The sequence below is a fragment of the Xenopus laevis genome, chromosome 4L (assembly GCF_017654675.1).
Source record: "Xenopus laevis strain J_2021 chromosome 4L, Xenopus_laevis_v10.1, whole genome shotgun sequence".
Taxonomy (NCBI): domain Eukaryota; kingdom Metazoa; phylum Chordata; class Amphibia; order Anura; family Pipidae; genus Xenopus; species Xenopus laevis.
In genome coordinates this window covers 93,314,267-93,337,965 of record NC_054377.1, presented here as the reverse complement: position 1 = coordinate 93,337,965, position 23,699 = coordinate 93,314,267, and the positions used below count along the sequence as shown (strand labels likewise).

Sequence of the window (23,699 nt, the reverse complement as noted above, 5' to 3'; positions counted from 1 at the left end):
AAGAGGTACCTGCCCAGCGTCCCTCCATCATTGCACTCTTCTGCCTACCCCTAGTTCTGGCCCTGAATTTCAGAATGATGCACAGTGTAATATTCTGAAACTTTTTGAAATTGGTTTTCTTTATTGCATTTTTTTAAATTATTTAGCTCTTTGTTCAGCAACTTTCCAGTTTGGAATTTCCAAATAACCCTAGCAACCAAGGAGTGATTCAAATGAGATACTAGAATATGAATAGGAGAGACCTGAATAGAAAAAAAAAGTCATAACAAGTAATCAGGGCTGCCATTAGAAATCACAGGGCCCTGTACAACAAATGTTTCTTGGCCTCACACTGGGCCCCACCTACCCCCCACACCACAGTAAAAAGGTCACAAAGACATGAGTGTTAAAATAGTAAAAACAATGGATAAATAAACTATTGGTGGCCAGGGCCCCCCTACAAGTTAAAAAAAAACCCATTGGTTGCCAGAGTCCCCCTACAAGTTAAAAATGTCTTCGGCGGCTTTGGCTCCCTTTTGCAGCTTCATGGCCGCCCCTTAAAACTTGAAATCCACCTGGCACAGGACAACTGCCCCCCCCCCGATGGTGGCCCTGCAGGTAATAATAAAATTGTTGCCTCACAGAGCAAAAGCTTTTAACCATCATTTGAAAGCTGGAAAGAGGCAGAATAATACTGAAAGTTAATTTAAAGGTGAGCAAGCCCTTTTTTTTGCTTTCCGTGTTGCTGAGAATCACTGGGAATTACTGAAATCTCAGAATATTTCACTTTATAAAGACACAAAGAGAAATAGTTAATGCAATCAAGGCTAGTCAAATTCTTCTGACAACCAAGGGGGAGTCCTGGTGATAGTGCTCTAAGATATTAGAAGGCACAGCAATTTAGGGGTCTTTGTCTTTGAGTAATTTTCAGCTCAGTGGGCATGCCATAAATAAAAAAGCTTTAGATCACCCCCATTCATTTTTATGGCGATTGCTTAGTTCTCTTTGTTGCTGCAAACAGGTACAAAATATTTTTGTGGGTCAGAGTGATTGCTATAGAAATTAATTGGGGTGTCGATTTGTAGCATTTTGTCACCCATCCAAGCTGAAAACCATTTGTGCAACATAACAAAACACCCTGAATTGCCTCACTGGCCATAAAGCAGTACAATACTGGTAGGGATGTAACAGAGGCATCAGACCCTGCCAACTCCAAAGGCCCTGTGGGGCTATATGGTTGCAGAGCTGTCAAGTTTAATGTTTTGGGTGCTTAAAATGAATTAATTTGAACCAGGGAAATAATGGATACCCCCAAAAAACAAAGAAAAAACAAACAGGTGGTAAACCTGACATATGTCAAGTTAAATGGATGCATTGTCAAGGACAAGAACTGCATTGTTCTTTTAAAACAGGGATCATCTCTATATTTCCATATAATCCCCTTCTCTCCTGTTAATAAACATTGTGTCTGCTTGCCATAAACAGCTCTCTTCTGATCAGTGTCCCTACTTATACCCTCTCTTACCTACCTTTCACTGTAGTGCTAAAGCCTGAGACAGTTGCTGCATTGAGTGAGACCAAATGACAGAACTTAAGAGTAAATTATAGTAGTAAATGGCCAAAAGAGTTCAAGAGCAGCAAGAAGTAAACCAGGAACACACTTTTCCATTAAACTACAAATCAGTCACTGGATGGCACAGATGATGCCAGCGATTGTAGTTAAGCAAGATCAGTGAGGCAGATATCATGATTTTGAAGTTGTTCTTTTGTTGTTTTTGCATCTCTTCACTTTTGAATTCATATACATTTCTTGTTAAATAAACTCGAGGAACGTGACCTGTCTTTAAACCGTAAATACAGGTCATGTTCCTCGAGTTTGGGGGGGGGGCTAAAATATGTGGGAGACTGTCTAGAGGCACTTACTATATATCATGGCACAGTTGGCAACATAGCCACAATACTTTCTGGGAGAACCATGTGTAAATCTAGAAGCGCTTCCATACCGGCAGTTACATCCTAATATGACTGCACTATGAGCAGTACATTTTCATTCTATTTATCATCTCTTTGAAGGTAGGAACTTAGAAACACCAAATACAAATCATTGCATATTATGCAAAGGGCATATATTTCTTATTCACCAGCTGGCAGGGAAAATAACTTTGATACACATGTCTCCTTGAAAATAATAAAAACTACCATGTGCTGCAATCTTTTCATGCAAGGGTGTAACTATAGGAGAGGTCAGCACTGGTACTTTTGAGGGGACCAGGAGTATAGAGGCTTAGGGGCAAATTTACTAAAGGGTGAAGTGACTAACGCGGGCAAAATTTCACCAACGTGACGTAATTTCTGTACTTCGCCAATTTGCTAACGGTCGCTGGCGTAACTTCGCTAGCAAAGAAGATAGACTCTAGCGGTACATCGCTCCCTAACGCCTGGTGGATTTGCGCTCTGGCAAATTGATGTAACTATGCAAATTCACTAAGATGCCGATTTTACTGAACGTTACTTCTTGCGCCAGACTTGCCTTCGTCTCCTCAGACCAGGTGAAGTGCAATAGAGTCGATAGTAGTTCCTCAAAAAAAAAGTCCCAAAAAACTCTATTGTCTTTTCCTTTTTCAGGGTGATGGGCTGAAAAAGAGCATAACATTTTTTGGGGTAACCAGCTTCCCCCCTAAATTTCCTTACATATGGCATATAAACTATACACTGGGCTGTAGGGGCATTATAACAACTCTATTTTCTTTCATTAAGGTTTCCTGGGCTTGTGTAATGTAATGTATTTGCTGAAACAAAGTTGGGGCCTACTTAATGACACATTTTTTAAACCAGGTCAACATTTTGAAGTTTTTGGGACCTCTAGCTTAAAAGGGTGGTTCATCTTTAAATGAACTTTTATTATCACATAGAGCAGGGGTCCCCAACCTTTTTTACCCGTGAGCCACATCCAAATGTAAAAAGAGTTGGGGAGCAACACAAGCATGAAAAAGTTCCTTGGGGTGCCAAATAAGGGCTGTGATAGGTTATTTGCTAGCCCTTATGTGGTCTCGTAGTCTACAGAAGGCTCTACTTGACACTATACTTAGCTTTTAAGCAATCAAAACTTGCTTCCAAGGCTGGAATGCAAAAATAAGCAGGTGCTTTGAGGCCACTGAGAGCAACATCCAAGGGGTTGGAGAGCAACATGTTGCTCGCGAGCTACTGGTTGGGGATCACTGACATAGAGAGTCATATTCTGAGACAATTTGCAACTGGTTCTCATTTTTTATTATTTGTGTTTTTTGAGTTATTTAGCTTTTTATTCGGCAGTTCTCAAGTTTGCCATTTCAGCAGTCTGGTTGCTATGGTCCAAATTACCCTAGCAACCAGGCATTTAATGAATAAGAGAATGGAATACGAATAGGAGAGGGAATGAATATAAAGATGAGTAATAAAAAGTAGCAATAACAATTAATTTGTAGCCTTACATAGCATTTGTTTGTTTTTTTTTGTATAGGGTTAGTGACCCCCATTTGAAAGCTGAAAAGAGACAGAACAAAAAGGCAAATAATTAAAATACTATAAAAATAAAGACCAATTGAAAAGTTGCTTAGAACTGCATTCTATAACATACTTAACGTTAACTTAAAGGTGTACCACCCCTTTAATCTACTGTGAGGTCCAGAAATATCTAATAATATTATTGCTTCTGGCTATTATTCTGATACCAAAAATCAAGCTTTTCTATCTATCCTGTTTTTTAGAATTAAATATAACAGGACTGATTGATATATATTTATAAATTGCTTGTGAAATGTCATGAGCTAAAATCTGTGCACTCAAGAAACAATGTACTTTTAAAAACAATCTGCCAGGAAAGAATCTGACAGAGTAAGGTAAGCAGACCTTCCCTTTAATATGTCATGTCGATGAAGGGAATTACTTTGCTAGGAACAAATACATTCATGCTGTTTGTTTGTTTTTTAAATAAAATTCTCTACGTCAAAAGGAAAATCTGGTCACCTTATTCCCCAACTTCTGCTTTACATATACTGCCACCTAGTGGCTCCAACAATATAATAGTGCAAGGAAAAAACTGCTACCAAGAAAATAATATATAATTAGATTTCGGAGAACAAATTCTTTTCACTTAAGAGTGATAAAAAAACTATGGTGCATGTGTGCAATATGAATCCTCTTTTTTACATTAATATTAAATATTTAAACTAGGTGTGTGAAACTAACCTGTAAGAGGCAGGCTGGAAAGGAGGCTGAAAGGATACACTATTTGGAAGAAGGCTACCATCATTCTTGTTTGCAAGTAGGCAGCTCTGTAGTGAAGTACAACACAAGATAGGTAATTTACATCTATCACCCCAAGAGTTAAGGTGGTCATACACGATAAGATCCGCTCGTTTAGTGACCTTGCTAAACGAGCAGATCTTATCGTGTATGGCCACCTTGTCTTTAACCCGATATGCCCTCTAAAGGCAGGGCAATATCGGGTTAATCCGATCGTTTGGCTGTAGGTCCAAACAATCGGATTAAAATGACAGAAATGGGAGCAGACGGCCCGAGGATCGCATCAACTAGCCAATGTGGTCCTCCATCGCCAAAAAAAACCAAACCTACCTGATCGATATCTGGCCAATCTTTGGCCTGATATCAGTCGGGGAGACCCGTCTGAATACCCCCTATATGGGCAGATAAACTGCCAAATAGATTTAAAGGACTGATTTAGGCAAGTTTAATCTGCTCATGTATGGCCACCCTTAAACTGGCCATAGAGGCAAAGATCCGATTGTACGAATCGAGGATTCGTACGATTTTCGGATCGTGTGTGGAGAGTCCCGACATTTTTCATCCCGCAGAGAGCGGTCGCTTGGTCAATTAGACAGGTTAAAAGATTTCTGTCGGCTGCCGATTTCTCTGTATGTATTGCCGATTGGACGATTTTACCAGCTTTGTCGGACATACTGTAACTTTCGTAAGATTGCTGTCAGGGGCAGAACATCGACTGATCTGTTCTTTAACTACTTTATTTGATCTGAATGGTTAGTGGCAGGTCGGGAGATGGGGAAGTCCGATCGTTCGAGAATTCGAATTATTGGATCTTTGCATCTATGGCCAGCTTTACTCGCTCCCTCCCTTTGGTCATTGCCCAAGGACTTGGGATTGGGGAAGTGGCTTTCAAAGTGCTTTCGAAGAGGTGCAGAACTTGGACTCTATGTTCTGTGGCACTTAGATTCTACCTCACAGTGGCATTTAAATATTTAAAGGGTAAAAGGAATGCTGTTATCGGAAAGCAATGTGAAACATTGTGTAAAGTGGTGTCATTTTGGAAACATATTTTACTTTACTGCTTTAAATATTATTGGCACTTTTTTGGTTGGCATGGGGAAATCTATTTCCTGATACTCATCTATTTCTATGTCATTTCTGGCAAAAAAAAACCAGAAGCTGATCTTGATTTATGGCAGAGATTTTACAAGACAAAGCAGGATCAATAACCCTTTTTGTGAATGACATAAAAAAAACCTTTACTAAACTTTGCTTGGAATGCCTGTGGCTAGCTTAGTAGTGAGAGTGAAAGAGATAAGGCTTAGTTGAGGCAATGTAAACATATGTACTTCTAACTATATCAATATATTAAACCTGAATATCTAATGTACCAAAAAATAATATATTCAGGACACATGGAGAAATTGAGTGTATAGCCTATTACCATATTATAATTTTTTATCATAAATAGTATCTGCCTGACATAGCGCCAATGAAATGGATTTTGGCTATGTTTCTGTAGAAAAATATAAATAGTAGCATTATAAAACTTGGTAATTAAGTGATGACAGTATTCCTGCCAGAGATTTGCAAGACATCAGTTCAGCAATCAGTGCCGGGGACCAGAAGTTGTATGGTGAGACATGGAAGCCACCAACACACAGCGCATCTCTGCCTTTTACAGTCAGGTTCAGGGAAATGGGCAATTTTTGGTAGTCTCGTCTGTGTGCCTAGGGAGAGCCTATATATGGAGCCTATGGTTGCCAAATACCATTGCTTGTATATATAAATGTGCAGCACATCAGAATCAGATTACATCAGTGGGTAGCACTTCTTGGTGATCCTGTGGTCCTGAGTTGGATTCATCTTGGCCACAATCTGCAAACATACAAAACAAGAGTTGGTATGATCTCCTAGTGTCTGCATGGGTTTCCTTTGTCTACTCCCACACTCCAAAAACAGGCAGGTTGGTTGCTTCCTTATAATATTGGCCCTACTTTATGTGAAAATGATATAAAACTTAGATTGTAAGCTCCACTGGGACAAGGACTGATGTGTGCTGTGTGTTAGCACTATATCATTTACAGATAATAAATAAATCAATCACATATTCTCCTTTCTTACAACAAATTATTTGTGCTCAGTAGAAGTGCAGTATCCTAGAGCAACAAGTCAGCCATTTGCTTTCATTTGTCTAACAACAATAGACTAATTCGAGCTAATTGCTAGTTTGTTTCTGTAGGATTTGCATCTTGTATACAGGGAAACCATGGTCTGGGGCACCACCGTATTAACCAATGAAATGTAGTTTAATCTTGTTTTTGAATTAGAAGATCAGTAATGGGAGAGACTGAGTTGAGAGAATGTAAAATAAGGATCTTTGTGCTGCTGCCCACACCCATATCCCTTCATAAACCCTCTTGTTTTAAGCAGGGGATGAACATAGCATGGCAAAACACCCACCTGTTGGTTGGAGACACAATCAGTGTCATCTGAAGGATCCATCACATGAAATGTGAGTGAGTATACTGGCTTTCCATTCAAAGAATAAACAGAGTTAGTATTGGCTGGGATGGGGGGGGGGATGCCTGGATTATTTAGTCAGATGGGGAGAACCTTAGTCAGAAAATAGCACCTGAAGGACTATACCCTTGGCTCAGGAATTTAGTGGTATATTTGAAATGTGACTGCATTTATTTCATACGAATACATATATATATATATCTTAACAGTTTAAGATGGACCAGCACTCCAATAGTGCTTGACGAAATTGGAGTGCCGGTCCATTTTAAACTGTTGTATAATACCTATTTTATCACGCACCCACAAGGACATTGGAGTGGACAGAGTGCAGGTACCCTCGGACATATTATATATAAATATATATATATATATATATATATAAAATACACAAAAGCTATGAATATCTTGTAAATTATATCCTTATAAACTGTGAGTTCTGATATCATCAGTTATAAACAGTGAGTTCTGATGTAATTTCTGTCACATGAATCATTGAAATTTGTGTATTATAATAAATAAAGTATCCCCAGTTGAAAAATATGAGGATATTAGAAGTGACCTCTGTTTTAATATGGTCATGACATGAAGCTCCTTGGTAACTTATAATATCCTTATAAATTACAAGAGGGGGTACTTTATTCACTATATATATAATATATATATATATTTATTTATTATTTCTTCTCTTCTAGAAAAGTAATCTGTGAAATCATCTTTTTCACTAACAATTCCTGCAGCACTCAAAGATCATTGCAGGGCCGGTGGCTTTGGGACTACTACAGGTATGGGACCTGTTATACAGAATGCCCTGGACCTGGGGTTTTTCCGGATAATGGATCTTTCCATAATTTGGATCACCATATCTTAAGGGTGGTGCCATACAAGGAGATTAAATCTTCGCTACTGCTTTTTTCCTTTTCCTTTTGAGGCAACTTCGGAAAACAGAAGCGACACTTGTGCCATCCCGCCGGTGATTCACATTCTTGCTGGTGTGAAGGCATTTCGGGGAGAATAGTCACTTGAAGTAGCGAAGATTTATCGCAGGCGACTAATCTCCCCTTGTACCACCATCCTAAATCTACTAGACAATCATGTAAGCATTAAATAAACCCATTAAGATTGTTTTGTCGCAATATGGACTCATTATATCTCAGTTTGGATCAAGTACAATGTACTGTTTTATTATTACAATAAAGAAAGGAAATAATTTTAAAAATGTGAATTATTTTGATAAAATTGAGTCTATGGGAGGCTACCTTCTTGTAATTTGGAATTTTCTCAATAACAGGTTTCCGGATAATGGATCCCATACCTGTACCCTGTACCCTATGAAGGAGTTATCTCTAGTCAGAGGATGCCTCCATTACTGTGCCGCATGGTTGAGCTTTGATGGGATGGAGCAACATCCCATTTCCTAACTCTAATTGCTTCAACAGAAATACTCTAATGCAAAAATCTCCATGATATTCTCAAATCATATTTTGTATTCATTTCTTTATCCCCTATAAAAATTCTGAATGTAAATGTGATTATAGTTTAATTGAAAAATGTATGCTAATATATTTTCATGTAAAATGTATCTAGTCTCTATGTAGTTAGTGTTCATAACAACAATGTACCTTTTCTGATTTGTGGTGGGGGTTTGTTCCATAAGTCTGATTTAGCAACAAAGAGCTGTTGCCTAGGAAGAGCTGTAGAACCTGACACCTAATTGTTACTCTGACAGTGCACAGACCTCCTGCTTAACAGGTAAGGAAGACACAGCTCTCTCTATCAGCTCATGTATTGCCAGGGACTCAGTGTGAGACTAGGGTACTGCCAATGAATATAGGCACACAAACGCGCGGCTGTATATATAATCATTAGTGATTAGTGCAATCGTTTGTTCACAAACAAATGTATATATTATATCGGTGCACTGTTCTTTTTAAAGATAACAAAACAGAACAGAATTTGCATACAGTATTATTGTACACAGTTCCCCCTGCTCTCTAAAGCATGTTTCATTTAAGCCACTTGTTGTAGCTGAACTTCAACATCGCTAATTCTGTGAATAGTGGCCCCTATACACATTTGACAAACACATAACACTTAAACATAATTTATTCACAATTTATGAATTTCTCACTAGAGTAGTAGTTAAAATAGACCCTAGCTTTTAGGCTGAGGTATGGGTGGGAGGACGAGTTTCCGATCTAGATGTATATGCTCTGCGAAGAAAAATTCCCTTTGGCCCAGGGATGGAAGGTAGTTTCCCCAGCAGTATAAAAGGTAAGGTAACTGCCATTTAAGACTTCTTTGGACTCTGCTCATGATGCTGGAAGCCTGAAGCAGGGGAGTCCTTAGGTAAGCAATATACATCAGTGTCTTTTGCTGGAGAACGGACAAGCTAATGATAAGTTAGATCCCAGCGTCAAAGGTCTACTCTCCAAACTATTTTCCTCCTTTTTTATCTCACCTTTTTATTTTCATTGTCTCTTTTCTTTACATACTGTTATCTATTCTTCCCTCTATTTCATATCTATGTTATATTACATTTGCTTCAGTTTTCTAGCTCAATCTAGGAGTCAATTAAATTAGAGTCAGAGCAGTGAGAGGAGAGCAGAAGGATTACTGCCCTAGGTTTCATCTGGCCATTTACAAGCACATAGCTCACTTGTAAAGTCTTCTACATTAGTGCTGGAAAATAGTTGTACTAACAATGACAGAAAGCAATGGTCTCTTTTATCCGAGTCACCTGGAATTGTTAACAGTGCACCATTGTAAGCCAGATCAATTGTGTGAGCCAGCTTTAAGATCAAGTCTCTGCAATATCTTAAATGACTCTTTGGCTTCAGACTGTTTATTGATGTTTCTGTTTATATGTAACCTTTCCCAATAAGTTGTTTTTCCAGTAATTCATATTTCCTTGTGCACACATAGCCAAAACTACAAGAGGTGGCAAGTGGCACAATAACTAGCAATTGCTGCATACTTTATTTCAGATTTTTGCCTTGTTTACATACTTTGCTTTAATAGTTTGTAGTCAGTAGAAAAGATCCAAGTAAAATGGAAGTGGAAGCCAGCAATGTGGTAGTTCTAATCACATGCTTAAAGGACAAATCAATCAGTGTGTCACCAATGGCACCACCATTGAATTTGAGTTGACTTGTTCTTGAAAGACAGCTTTTCTTCTCTTTCAAGTTAAACAGTGTTTTAATGTATAACAGTATGAATTTATTAAGAAGTTACATTTTTAAAATGGTTTCCTTACACCAAATTCTTTAAAACCGGTCTTTTAAATAAAGGGTAAAGGGGTAGTTCACCATAAAAATAAATGTAGAAAATAGTGTTCTAAGAACTTGTGCAATTGCTCTTCATTTTTTTATCTTTTCTAGGTTTAAATTATTTGACTGTTTTAGAATGGAAGATGGATTACAGAGGGCCTTTATAGAAAGATAAGCAATAAAAGGTAACTAACAATAAAAATGTAGCCATCCAGGGGGCAATGGCCCCCAACTAGCACATTGTTTGTATTGAATTCCTTTGTATTGTTGTTGGTATTATGGGCCCAGAGCCACTGCGAGAAAACCACAGGAAATAATGAACCACAAGGCAAGATGTGTAAATGTATAGAGAGGATGTAATTGTATTGCAAAACCTCACAATAAAAACATCTTTACACAGAGTTGCCTTGTGAGTCATTAGTTACTATACTAATATCAAATTCTCTTTTGTTGTCTCACTTACAAATGCTGTCTTTTCGCCAAGCCATTGCTGGCAGCAGATCCACATAGTTAGGGAATACTGTAGTTCTCACTTTAAACATGTTGCTGTAAACATGATCTTACCAAGGGCATGTAAGAGGTGCAAGTGGTGCTTCCCTTGTAACTGCACTTGCCAGCCTCTCACTACGAGTGTCTTTCCAGGTACATAGAACCATTAAAGGTGCAGGGAGTTGTTCTTCTTTTCAGAACTTTATTCCAATTTGTAACTGCAATACACATTCCCGTTTCTCACAGGTATTACATGTTTCACTTTATTCCTTCTTTCAATCTTTCAATCAGGCACACTTTTCCAGAAGAGGTTTCATAGTACAGTTCTCCCTTGTTATGTTACTCATAGTACTTACATTAACTTTAACAACTAATACACTGTCATAACTGAGGACTGGTCATTTCTAACCCTCATTGACAGTTCTGTTCAGTTCTTTAAACTGCACTTTTCCTACATGATGAATGTTGGCCTGGGTCTCAGGGTCCTTCACTAACCTTCCACTACCTCTTAAAACCCCAATTGATATGATGTCTGGCGGTATACTATTCCCTCTTCCCTTGCCGGGACTACAGCTGCCCGTTATCTCTGCCTCCCTGTCTCGTGTACCTTTTACTTACTATAATATTAGCTGCCCTGTATTAACTTCTCCTAACCACCTAACTTATTTTTCGGAGAAACCAGCCTGGGTACACTTACCTCCTTCAGGAAGATGTTGAACACTCTCTAGTATGGACTGCACGTTTTATACCCTCTTTAGCCACCTCCTACATTTTCACACATTATACCAATTGCACACATTACATAGTACAATCACTTCAGAAATGACTCATTCTTATACAATTACACATTTACATTAATTATTTACATTTTCCACCTTCTTGCAAGCATGTAGAAAGCAATGCAAATATTCTGTTCAGCATGTATTTTGATTGCAAACCAACACGGTTATTAGATTTATTTATTTTTTACATTGTACTGTTATTACTTTCTGAAACATATTCCAATGTATTCTTACAGTAAATCTAGAACTTGGTGTATTCTATAACCTGTTCTCTTTTTTGTAAAGTTCTGGCAAACATGATGCAAAAAGAGATAGTACCATGCGTTTGTGCATTTGATATGTCTGAGCTTCAGGCTGCTATTAGGAACCTGATCTTAGAGGAGAGAAATCAGCAGCACAAGATGTGAGTATCTAATACTGTAACTTGAAACACATGGAGACATTGTATTGCATTGTATGCAGTATTAGGGCTGCCAACTTTTAAAAGGGTGTTTAATGCAGTGTCATTAATGATATAAAAGCTAAAGATCAGGTGGGCATTTGGTGTGTTGGGTGGGATAATAGAGGGTCAGGGAGGAATAAAAGGTAATCTGAGAGCAGGGATTGGGGTGGAGCACAGCAGGGGCATACCAATAGTGAATTATAAATCCCCCAGTGTGTACATTGGCTGTAAATTCGCAAGAATTATCCTAGCCTTGATTGGAATTTTATCAGCCACACCATTGAAATATATGCCAGGTGGCAACCTTATGTGGCAATAAATGTTCATATAAAAGGGTTATAATCTCTTAGAGGTAAAGTATTTTCCTGAGTAGTTTTAAAATTATTTATTTTGAGTTTTTTCTTGTCTGATTCACTGTGACAGCTCATTCCTGTGTTATTTCCCATACAATAGCATTTTCAGTCAGAAGCACAACTGCATGGGTTGCGTTTTGTGTCTGGCTATTCTTTTAATGTGCTGGGCTGTAGAGGGGAGTGGCAGCTTTCATAGTCCAGCACAGCTGTCACGGCCGGCACCCAATACCAGAACAAATGCCAAGGACCCTGGGCTCGGCTCGGCTTCACCAGTAGTGTGACCACCTTTGGGCTTCGGGAGGAGCCCTCAGCTTAATTGGGTGCCACCTGGACTTAACGAGGGGTACAAGGCGAGGAGTTCTGGCTGGCAAAGGGGCACGACCGGATAGCAAGAGTCTTTGGGCAGAAGGTCAAGGACAAGGCGTCAGGTGGAAACGGAACAGACCAGATCAGGACATGCAGATAACAGAATCGTCAGGCAGGCAAGGGGTCAAAACCAGATAATCAGACAGACTTGATAAGGCAGAAGGATGGTCAGACAGGCTGGGTCGAGGCAGGCGGATATCAGAATCGTCAAACAGGCAAGGGGTCAAACCGGTTGATCAAGCAAGGGGTTAAGCAGGAAGAGTTGTTGTAGGCAGGCAAGGGTCAGGATACAGAATGCAGAGTAGTCAGGAACAGGCTGGGTCAAACACGGATAATCAGTCAGGATAGCAAATTCAGAAACAGGTAGCAAAAGCACAGGAAACCACAGGATAAGATCCTATAACGGGCACTGGCTACAGGTCTGAATGGGCCTTAAATAGGGATCCAATTGGCGCCAAAACGTTAAGAGGCGCACAGGCGCGCCGCGCGCGCCCTAGTAATCAAAGATGGTGCCGGCAAGGGCAGGATAGGAGCGGCGCAGCGGGCGTCTACGCCAAGGACGCGGCGTGGACCCCGCTGCCCACTAGACCACCAGGGTAAGTTTCTTACAACAGCTTTCTGTTATGTTTGGTTTACTGAGTTTATAATCCAGCAGTGCCATGATACTCTATACATGGTACATGTTTTTAATGTATCATTCATGTTCACTTTGGGCACAGTAGGACACAAAGACATTGCCAAAGGGCAAAAGGATTAATAAAAACATCTCTTCATTTGCTACTGTCCTGCATTCAGCTATACCTACACCATGTTTAAAATCTGCACACAATGTATATAGCTCTTACTTCTGCATACTGCTGCACTTAAATTCAAAAGTTATTATAATTGCCAGTGAAAAGAAGTGCAAAAGTAACCAGTAAACATGTAATACATTATGTGCCCTAGCCATTTCATTTTAGAATGACTGAGATCTGGACACATAGTGGGTTATTTATTAAGGTTCGAGTTGTGTTTTCCATGAAAAATTTGAGTTTAAGTTTTTTCGAGATATATTATACCCCGACCCTGGAAATAGCTCAAATCCGAAAATACACCATCTAAAAACCGGTTGAGGTCATGTATAAGTCAATGGCAGAGGTTCCTTAAACCATTTGAAGATGTTCATAGCCTTCATGATGCTGGAGTTTTTTTTCAGAGGGTTTCACTCGAAAGCTTGATCAATTTGAGCAATTCAAGTTTTTTCCAGCGGAAAACTCAATAAATTCGAGTCTTTGGGTTGTTAACCCCGAACTCACTGATTCAAGTTTTTTCCATTCGAGTTTAGAGTTTTGATAAATAACCTCACGTAAACTTAGGAGGAAGAAAAAGGGCAGGCCTGCATAGAAAACCTATCACTGCCAGGGGCTCCTCAATAAGCCAATTAAATTAGAGTTGGTGATTCAGAATGTGAGTGCCAGCCTGCACTTCACATTCTCTTTCTTTTCCAAATAAACATGCATAGTGGCTTGCTTACTTACTCTCATTCCCTTTGTACATTTTTGTAAAAAATGTGCACCACTGACTCTGTTTTCTTGCCAGGTACATATCCCACCAGCCACCTTCCACAAGGTACCTGTGAGTGTGGGTCCGAAATAACTTTTTTTGTTGGGGGGGCCCAGGCCTATGACATTATGCCACTGGCTTTTACAAAATAATATGAATAGGTTTATTGCTTGTAATTATTCCACTATCTGTTTCACTGTGAAGCAGATCATTTCAATATACTGCAACAGAATATTGCCACTGGTTATCATGTATTCTTCAATGAAACATAAAGGGAAATATAAGAAAATGTGCAAAACTTCAACACACCATATTTTTTCCCTTAGAAATTTGGTGCCCTACAGAAAACAGTGTGGACATGGACTTCATTTTAATCACATGTATTAGTTTCCTTAAAGCTTACACTTATATTAAGTTCTCTGTTGCAGAAACAACCTTCCCAGAATTGGCCCACCGGGCACCACAGCCAGCACCTACTTATCGCAAAGATGTACTGTTGCTGATTACCCTCTCACAGTAAGTATAAATGAAAGGAGGAGATCACAAACATAATGCCTTTTGCCATCTGCTTCATCAAAAGGAAGATGGAAGCAAAGTTTTTCTGCCAGTGGAGAAAATGCCTTTTGTGACATTAGCTTTGTAATACAAGCATAGTTTTATAGGCATTTGTAATTGTCCTTCAGGTTGAATTACTGCCATGCAGATGAGCTCAAGTGCATGCTTCCTAATTGCACACGATTTACTGTGCCCAAACAAGCTTGTCTAGGTGAAGAAAGCCTATTCAATGGTAGATATAAAGTAGAGGGCTCCCTTATATGGCTACTTTTACATGCCCAGTGCAAAAATCACATTAATTGTTTCAAAGAGGCCCTCAAAAAATGGTGGCAGTACTGTCCTCACATTACTTATTACACTTACATGCATTTTAATTCTAATGCTGGCTAGGCCACTATATATATGAGGACTGTTTCAGTCTCCTACAAAATACAATTCTCAAAACAAAAACCTAGCTAAATTAAATCTCCAAATTTTCATTTAAAATAAGTACTACAGTCCTTTGTTTATTTTATATTTTATTTGTTTCCTTAACCTGTAGTATGTCTTCAATAGAACCCAGCCACACAGGTTATTTTCATATGAAGAGCAGTAGAAAAAGCTTTCTATGCTACAACTATTTTTGGAAAGAATGGTGCAATCCCAGAAAAATTTGAATGTTTTATCATTATTAGTTTCTCTTTACAATGCCTGTGTCTCCTAGTCTGTGTCCACCGCTAACTCTTCCTGGCAGGGTATGTGAAATATCAATGTGTGGAGAGTGATGCTCCTTCGCCTGGCTTTGATCCATAGAGATATCACAAAAACATAGAGTATCAGTACATAATATGCAGCACAGTCAGACTTTGTCACAGTTCTGTGTTTTTATTGTGGATAAAACAGAAAAAGTAGATTATATTATTTATTATAATTTATAATAAAAATAGACTTTTTAGTTATTTTATCCACTTTAAAAAAATCATTTATCATTTTTTAGAAACAATTATGCCCTCATTGTAATCTAACTGAAAGCGTCCCAGAGCATTTACAGTTTTAGAAAATACCAGGAAGAAAAAATATCTATATATTTTATTTTTACCAACATAGATCAGTTACAAATATTTGATGCATAATTGATGCATATTGAATTATGAAAGTGTTTCATCTGTCCTCTAACCACACAGGTCTGGCATGTCTTAGGAGGAAAAGTCTATTTTGAACCCATGCGAGTTTTTAAAACACAGTTCCAGTCATCGGTTGGAAAAGGATCAGTGCGACGGTTAAAGCACAGAAGTGATGGGTTGAAATTAGTACATATGTCATCTGCACAAAAAGCTGAGAAGGTGTGTTGGGCCAATTTATCATTTCATAGGTGATGGGATGAGAAATTATGTAAAAATCACAGGAAGTCATAACAAAGGCAATTGCTCCCCTGATATTTCACTGTCACTGAATGTATAGAGAAAAGCTCAGCAACTGAAGCTTTGAGGGAAAGCTTGACAGTTCACTTCAAAGCACCTGTCCTGTACTGCACCTCTGCTTCTGATTCTCATTCCCCTAGCACAGTGATCCCAACCAGTAGCTCGTGAGCAACATGTTGCTCTCCAACCCCTTGGATGTTGCTCTCAGTGTCCTCAAACCAGGTGCTTATTTTTGAATTCCAGGCTTGGAAACAAGTTTTAGTTGCATAAAAAACAAAGTATAGTGCCATGCAGAGCCTCCTGTAGGCTGCCAGTCCACATATGGGCTACCAAATAGCCAATCACAGCCCTTATTTGGCACCCAAGGGACTTTCTCATGCTTGTGTTGCTCCCCAACTCTTTTTACATTTGAATGTGGCTCACTGTTGAAAAAGGTTGGGGACCCCTGCCTTAGCAGAAAAAGAGAATGATGAGAATGGCCGGAAAGGAAATTAACCTAAAATATTGGTTCTTCTACCAAATTTAGAAGCATTGGCATGTCTTCATTAAACACCTATGTGCCCACTGACTGGCAAAGTAGATAAAATAGGCAGCTGGGAAACTGGATAGAGATGATCTTAGTAAAAAAAAAAATTGTTTGCCAAGTAATGAGCATTGCCCTCCAGTAAGCTGAATATAATCAGTTACAAGCCACTTCTAAAACAAAGGTCCTTCATCATGAAATATTATATATTTGCAAGGACTGCTATTAAAATATCCACATTTTGCTAAAATTGTAAGTTTTAAACCAATATGATTCCTCTATGTAGTCCATTATTTTATGAGATTTCAAGTCTTTGTAAATTAAACTGACCCAGCCAGAACCTTTGTATCTTCTTTAAGCCCCACATAAAGATCCCTTGAATTAATTATTGGCTTTTTTCACTCAAATTATCTTTTGTGCATAGTTTTTTAATACTGCAAACCCAAACCAGTAGTAGAATTATGTAGGTGCATAAAATGTGCACTTGCATACTAGCACACAGTTTAGGGGATTACATGCCTCACATAATGTCAGTAACTATCAGATGGACTACATGCCTTACATAACCTCAATAACAGTCAGCATTTTAGTGTGTATGGATGTGTGTTTTTGTTTTGACTATTTCACAATTTTTTTGTTTTGCATCTTTTCATCCTGGCATTGTAACGTTTAACTATTTTAAGTTACCATTAAGCATAAAGCCAGGGTTCAATGGCCAGAAATAAAAATACATTATCAAACAGCAACATTATTGAATTAGTATCAACTCTGTACATGTTTACTGCTCTTTGACAAAATAATTGATTTTAAAAGCTATTTTTTTTACCCTTATGAAGCATTTTAGCAGATTTCCTGAAATATCCAGAAGCCCAGCACACAGGACAACAAGACCACTGGGATCACTTAAAACATTCTCACCTGTAAGCAAAAAAACTTCTTTATACAAATCTAACTCAGCACAAGTAGCTGGAGTAGGAGCCATGTCTGCACCCAGCCTGAAGGCTATGCTAGACTGCACATCATCAAATCAAGGCTCACCCACAACAAAATTTGGAAGACAACAAAGTTTATTTCCGTGGCCTTAAAATCTGTCTCCAAGCTAAAATTTTCTGAAAATAATTTTTCTGAAATCACTGCTAATAAATTGTCATTTTACTTAATATATTGTGACTTCTCTCAGGTTGCCTTTGTTTCAATGGCATCATTCAGCACAGGGTCCTGTCCGTATTTACAACTTTAGAAATACAGACAGGCCATTTTGAACTGGACAGCCTGTGCGAAAATTGGGATGTCCAGTTCAAAACCAGACAGGTGCCGACCCCAGCAACAGAAAAGCCATATGAAAAAAAGGGTTTCATTCCAGTTCATGGACTGAAGTGGAGATGTAAATATTCTGAGATTTTGCATAACTAATTTCCATATATATATATATATATATATATATATATATATATATATATATATATATATATATATATATATTTCAACTGGTATTTACAAAACATTAGCTGCTCTATGCAGTACAACATATGTTGTGAGACTTTAACCGCTTTGTTATTTCTTGGCAGCATAACAGTTCAACAGCAGCATTTCAAGTGGAACTCCACTTACGTATTAGGTATCCTTAGTGCCAGTGAAATTGTTCTTGAGCTGTTGTGCTAACCTGGTGATAACGTAGAATTTGTCCAAATAAACCAGCTTTATCTTCCTATTTTCCATTATGGAGCATAATACCATGTGAAACAGTACTCCTGCCTTTAAAGCCTTTATTATTTCATGGCAGCTTAATAGTGACATTTCAAGTGTGGGCTGTGAACTAGGCAAGGGTGACAATATCAGGACTGATACCTTTTAATGCTTACACAAGATAAGCAGTCACAGCAGCTAGACTTTGACGTGGGGGGGGCACACAAAGGGGAGCTGCCAGTTGCTTTATCACACTATAGTAAGTTTTATCAGGAGCCACTTTACTTGCCCGTATATTGTCAGAGTGTGGGTGGACAGTATATATATATATATTCCATGTAATTCATAAGCACAACCGTTGTTCTGTATTGCTATCAAAACTGATTTCTTTGTACTGCTGCATTTTATTTTTGCTCTGATCAGATTGGAGAATAGTTTTATTGGCAACTATGGAAAGTGCAGGGAATCACATTACAGTACTTTCCATAACTTTAAAGAAAAGTGAACACTCACTCCTAGACATTTTGTACTCAACTGGAATTTGTGACACCTCATATCTTATCTTTTTAACCACTTGTTTAAAGTTGCTTTCCCTGTCCAACTCCATGTCAGCATGTATTGGGTATAGCCCCACCTCACTGCCTCAATCAGCAGCATCCACCCCAAAGCATTAAAATCCCATACACCCCTAATGATTTGTACTTACGTGAAAGGGAGGTGCCAGTTAGCTAAGTTTCAACTGTTTCAGACATGGTATTCCCTTTATTGTCATGTTTGTCCAGTTTTTTTCTATTATACTGAAGTGGGTCATTTTCTTCTGCATATATCCTGGATTATTTGGCTGTTTAACTAGGTTTGCTGCGTAGTTGCTCCTGGACTAGTTTCTGGAAATTTTGTTTAGAATCTTTGCTATGGGTTATATGTGAATTCTGTACTGGTGTTTCTCTTCTCAGCCAATGCCTCACTCCACATGATTTTTCACATTGTTCATAGGCTTCGGCCAAGGGCATATGCTCCACTTCAGTCATCCAAACTCAACTCAGTTAACCAAACATTGAACTTGCTGAAGACACAATTACCAACAAACAAGCAGCAACACAAGATAGCTGCAGTGAAGGTGTGGCATCAATAAGGTGCTAATTCAGCATTTGTTAAGTTCCATGGGCCCTCCATAGTGATGCTTTGCCAGGCCTATACTGCAGATCTCTCAATATTGTTAGTTGTCCATTTTTTTTTAATGTAACTCCAACAGCTCTTAATGTAAAACCGCAAAAACATGCATTGCCAGGTTAAAATCTACTCAGTGTAGCTGCACACAGGCCAACGCAGTGTTTGTGGAGCTACACTAAGCTGCTGAGAGGAGCGGATCTGCTTCTCTCCGCCTCCGCACAAAATGCAGGCAGAGAGAAGTGAACCATTCAACCATGTGCTTTTGGTCTTATAGTTTACAAAATATTTTGGTTTTATTAGAAACAACTCAAACACTTATTCATTCTCTTATTATTTCCCACCTGCAAATCCATTCACTAGCTCCCTATCTTTTCTCAAATCAAATTCCTAACACATTCAAGACCCTTAACAGTGAAGCCCCTCCCTACCTCTTAGCTCTGATCTCAAAATATACCTTCAAGTTATCTATGCTCTGTTTTTGATTTTCATATCTCTTTTTCTCTAATTTCTCCATCCCATTCCCAACCCCAAGACTTCTCTTGAGCTTCTGCCTGTCTCCAGAACTCTGGAACACAGCACAAGCTATTATACTCACTTTCCTTCCAAACCTTAACACATCCCACCAGTTTAGAGTATCATATTCAATGCATCTTGACTGATCAGAAGTCAACTTTTTGTAAATTAGCAATAATTATTATTTCCTTATGTTTTAGATGTTCCCTAACCTCTTCAGATTTTAGGTTCTTGTGAGCACTCTGATCCCATTTTTATTTTGTAACCATTTTTGTTCATTTTGTTGTAACTTGATGGAGCTATTAAAATGTATGTTAGTTGAACAATTAACAACAGCAACTGACAGTTATAGTGACAGTTATAGTGACGGTCTGGCAAAGGATCACTAGTGTGGAACCAATAAACAGTGACAGCAAGTTACATAAACAGCTGAGTAACTTGCTGGAGCTATATTAATAAATTGTTTTGCCTCTGTCACTGAAAGTTTCATATGGGACCCTGTGCAGGGAAGAACTCCATCCACATGCTGACACAGTCCTCGACTTTTCTTATAAACCTATGATTGAGTCCTGAACAGATATCTGTCATGGACTATGTCATTCAGGTATCAGAAAACTCACAGGTGTGGGCCTGTTTTTTTTTAGCTTCTTTATAACATGTCATTAAGGCCCAGACATAGAAATATATCATTCTTATAGTCATTCTTTTGAGTATGAAATGGTAACAGTTATGGAAGATCATTTTGACAACTGTGGTTCTTCCCAGTGTGGTCACAGTGTTACATTCAGCATCAAGGTTTGGAAAAGTTATTTTATTTAAGATGCCAAGAAAGATTTGAAAATATTTATTCTTGTACTGTGTACATTTGCACAACTTTGCTCAGCATTACATCATCTTTATTTTGTCATTGTACTTGGAATAATACGTGCAGATTCTAAGAATTGATCTTAGGATACTGTGTTTTTCGTGAATATGTGGTAACTGTGAAAAAGGAAATGTAAGAAAACACACACTAAAAACAAGGTTGTTACCACTTACACTTAAAATATGATGTCCTGATTAATACAAAGTATTTTGTAAAGAAAAAGTTTAATAAATAATTATTTAATTTTCTTCTATTCAATCAGCAGTGTTCTATAATATATTTTTAAAAAAGATTTATTTAAGGCATTTTTTCTAATTCAATGCCCTCAAGGTAAGACCTCATGGAAAAGTTTCTTAAAGAAGTAAAACATGCAGTAATAAGATTGCATTGTGTAACTTATGTAACCCCTTTCGTGAACAGATGCTCCTGTTGTGGACACTCCTCAATAGAATATGGGTACAGACCTGTTTTGCACAATGTAGACTTTAGAAAAACTAGTAAGGGGGGTTATCTATCTGCACAGCCTCTCTCTTTAAAAGATTAGTACATTAGTGAGGGAGGTTTGACGCAAATCTGACACAATTGTGCTAAAAAGTTTCTATGTCTGATGGCATTTGTGCAATATTTGGAGGTGGGAAGAAGGCAGGTACCAGTGCTTTGGTACTAGAACCTTTAATGTCTGCACCTCACACTGTAATTTTGCATCCCTTAATACTCCACTTGCAGCAGGGGCAGTTATAAATGCAGTAAAAGTGAAAAAATCAACTTAGGTGCAAGGAGCAGTGTCCAGAACTAATAAGTGCAAGGGTGAAAAACTAACAACTGATTTTTAGTGTTTGTAATCTATATGACATGAAATTGTGTTGTGAATGATAGAAACACTGTGTTACTACTCATCAGTGCCATTAGTGATCAGATCCGACTGATCCCAGAGAATAGGCTTCTTGGCACTGCTGATTGTATTGGAATAAACTGTAGCATTCCATGGGAGTGATGTAATAAAAGGTGCATATTTTTGCCCCACCTCGATTAATTGCATAGCAACCAACCAATGCACCGAACCACAGTTTCAAATGTTAAACACTGAAAGGAACCAATATGCCAAAAATTTGCAAACGAAATCTGGACACGTCTGACATCACTTCTGCCCCCCAACAAGATGGTGCCGACTGTCAAGACAACTCCTTCTGCACCCAGGAGAGAGGACCAGGTAAAGTATTTCCTATTGTTCATATGGGGGCCATATGACATTCAAACACCTCTGTTAGTGAATAGAAGTGTGCACTGCAAAATGAAACACTTTAAAGGGATACTGTCATCAGAAAACATGTTTTTTCCAGTCAGTTAATCAGTTAATAGTGCTACTCCAGCACACTTCTGCACTGAAATCCATTTCTCAAAAGAGCAAACAGATTGTTTTATATTCAATTATGAAATCTGACATGGGGCTAGAAATCTTGTCAATTTCCCAGCTGCCCCATGTCATGTGACTTGTGCCTGCACTTTAGGAGAGAAATGCTTTCTAGCAGGCTGCTGTTTTTCCTTCTCAATGTAACTGAAGGAGTCTCAGTGGGACATGGGTTTTTACTATTGAGTGTTGTTCTTAGATCTACCAGGCAGCCTGCACTTTAGGAGAGAAATGCTTTCTAGCAGGCTGCTGTTTTTCCTTCTCAATGTAACTGAAGGACTCTCAGTGGGACATGGGTTTTTACTATTGAGTGTTGTTCTGAGATCTACCAGGCAGCTGTTATCTTGTTTTAGGGAGCTGTTATCTGGTTACCTTCCCATTGTTCTGTTTTTAGGCTGCTGGGGGGGGGGAGGGAGTGATATCACTCCAACTTGCACTACAGCAGTAAAGAGTGACTGAAGTTTATCAGAGCACAAGTCACATGACTTGGGGCAGCTGGGAAATTGACAATATGTCTAGCCCCATGTCAGATTTCAAAATTGAATATAAAAACATCTGTTTGCTCTTTTGAGAAATGGATTTCAGTGCAGAATTCTGCTGGAGCAGCACTATTAACGGATTCATTTTGAAAAAAAAATATTTTCCCATGACAGTATCCCTTTAATAAATTATTTTCACTTTAACAGCCTGAGCCGGATATTCTTCTCAGTGAGAAAGTCAAGTAAAGGCAAGGGGTCACTAAACGCTGTAAGAACATGAGGTAACAGGGAATTCAGCTTTGTCTATATCTGACACTGCACTTTCCTCTCCAGCTTCTGTAGGATTGGAAACCTGGAGCCTGGAGGCCTGCCTAATTCTGATATTAAGGAAGTGCAATGGGCACTGGAAGCCCTGTATGCTGTGACAATGGCAGTACAGTTGTCAAATAACATTGTAAAAGCTGCACAATAAATATGCTTATGCAGTAAGAGGGTTAATGCAGCTTGTGAATGTTTTTAGAAGCAAATGAGACCTTTTACCCCCAAGCAAATCTGGTTGTGCAGTGACAGCTCCTGTACCTTGCCCTGATGACTCAGGGAGAGTGTCAGGACTGCAGAAGCTGCTATACAGTGAAATTTGCCATCTCACACAAAACTATTGCAATCAAACTCAGTTTCATTTGTTCAGCTCAAGGCCAAGACTGTTAGCAGAAATCACAGGGCCTAGCAAAACAAGCACAGTTGGGAACCCTTCAGTATAATCACATAAGGCTGTTAAAGGTTCGTTTTGCAGACTGACTTATTTTTAAATGTGGGAAATTAACTGCAATTTATATTTTTGTCAATATGAACCTTTTAAACTCCTCCTTCTACTCGTGGTCCCTGTAGGCTTATGGCTCACAGTGTGTTTGATCTGCCAGGATAAAACACCAGCATAGAAAAGGCTAATCTGTTCCACATTCATCCCATGTGTGTAATGACAAAATTACAGAGCTCTGTCCATCACTACACACAGGGCAAAAATTGCAAATATTTTACAAACATGAATTTTACCCTGCCAGTTAAAATGTTCAGATCTGTGCCTCAGCTTTTATC

At 38.6% G+C, this 23,699-nt stretch overlaps 1 protein-coding gene across 1 annotated transcript; it reads left to right on the top strand.

The window, feature by feature from the left end:
• Positions 1-8,081: 8,081 nt before the first annotated feature.
• LOC108714343 lies at positions 8,082-17,643 on the top strand. The gene is made up of 5 exons (XM_041590485.1): positions 8,082-10,216; positions 11,588-11,705; positions 14,434-14,521; positions 15,724-15,882; positions 17,320-17,643. The coding sequence occupies exons 2-5, from the start codon at positions 11,599-11,601 to the stop codon at positions 17,566-17,568; spliced, it is 603 nt and encodes a 200-aa protein (XP_041446419.1). The 5' UTR covers positions 8,082-10,216; positions 11,588-11,598; the 3' UTR covers positions 17,569-17,643.
• The last annotated feature ends 6,056 nt before the right edge of the window (positions 17,644-23,699 follow it).

Bases quoted from the DNA above. Each gene is read 5' to 3' on its own strand.
- LOC108714343 (XM_041590485.1), top strand. From the start codon at position 11,599: ATGATGCAAAAAGAGATAGTACCATGCGTTTGTGCATTTGATATGTCT. The intron at 11,706-14,433 runs GTGAGTATCTAA...TCTCTGTTGCAG, and splicing joins AGAAATCAGCAGCACAAGAT to AAACAACCTTCCCAGAATTG. The intron at 14,522-15,723 runs GTAAGTATAAAT...CTAACCACACAG, and splicing joins TTGCTGATTACCCTCTCACA to GTCTGGCATGTCTTAGGAGG.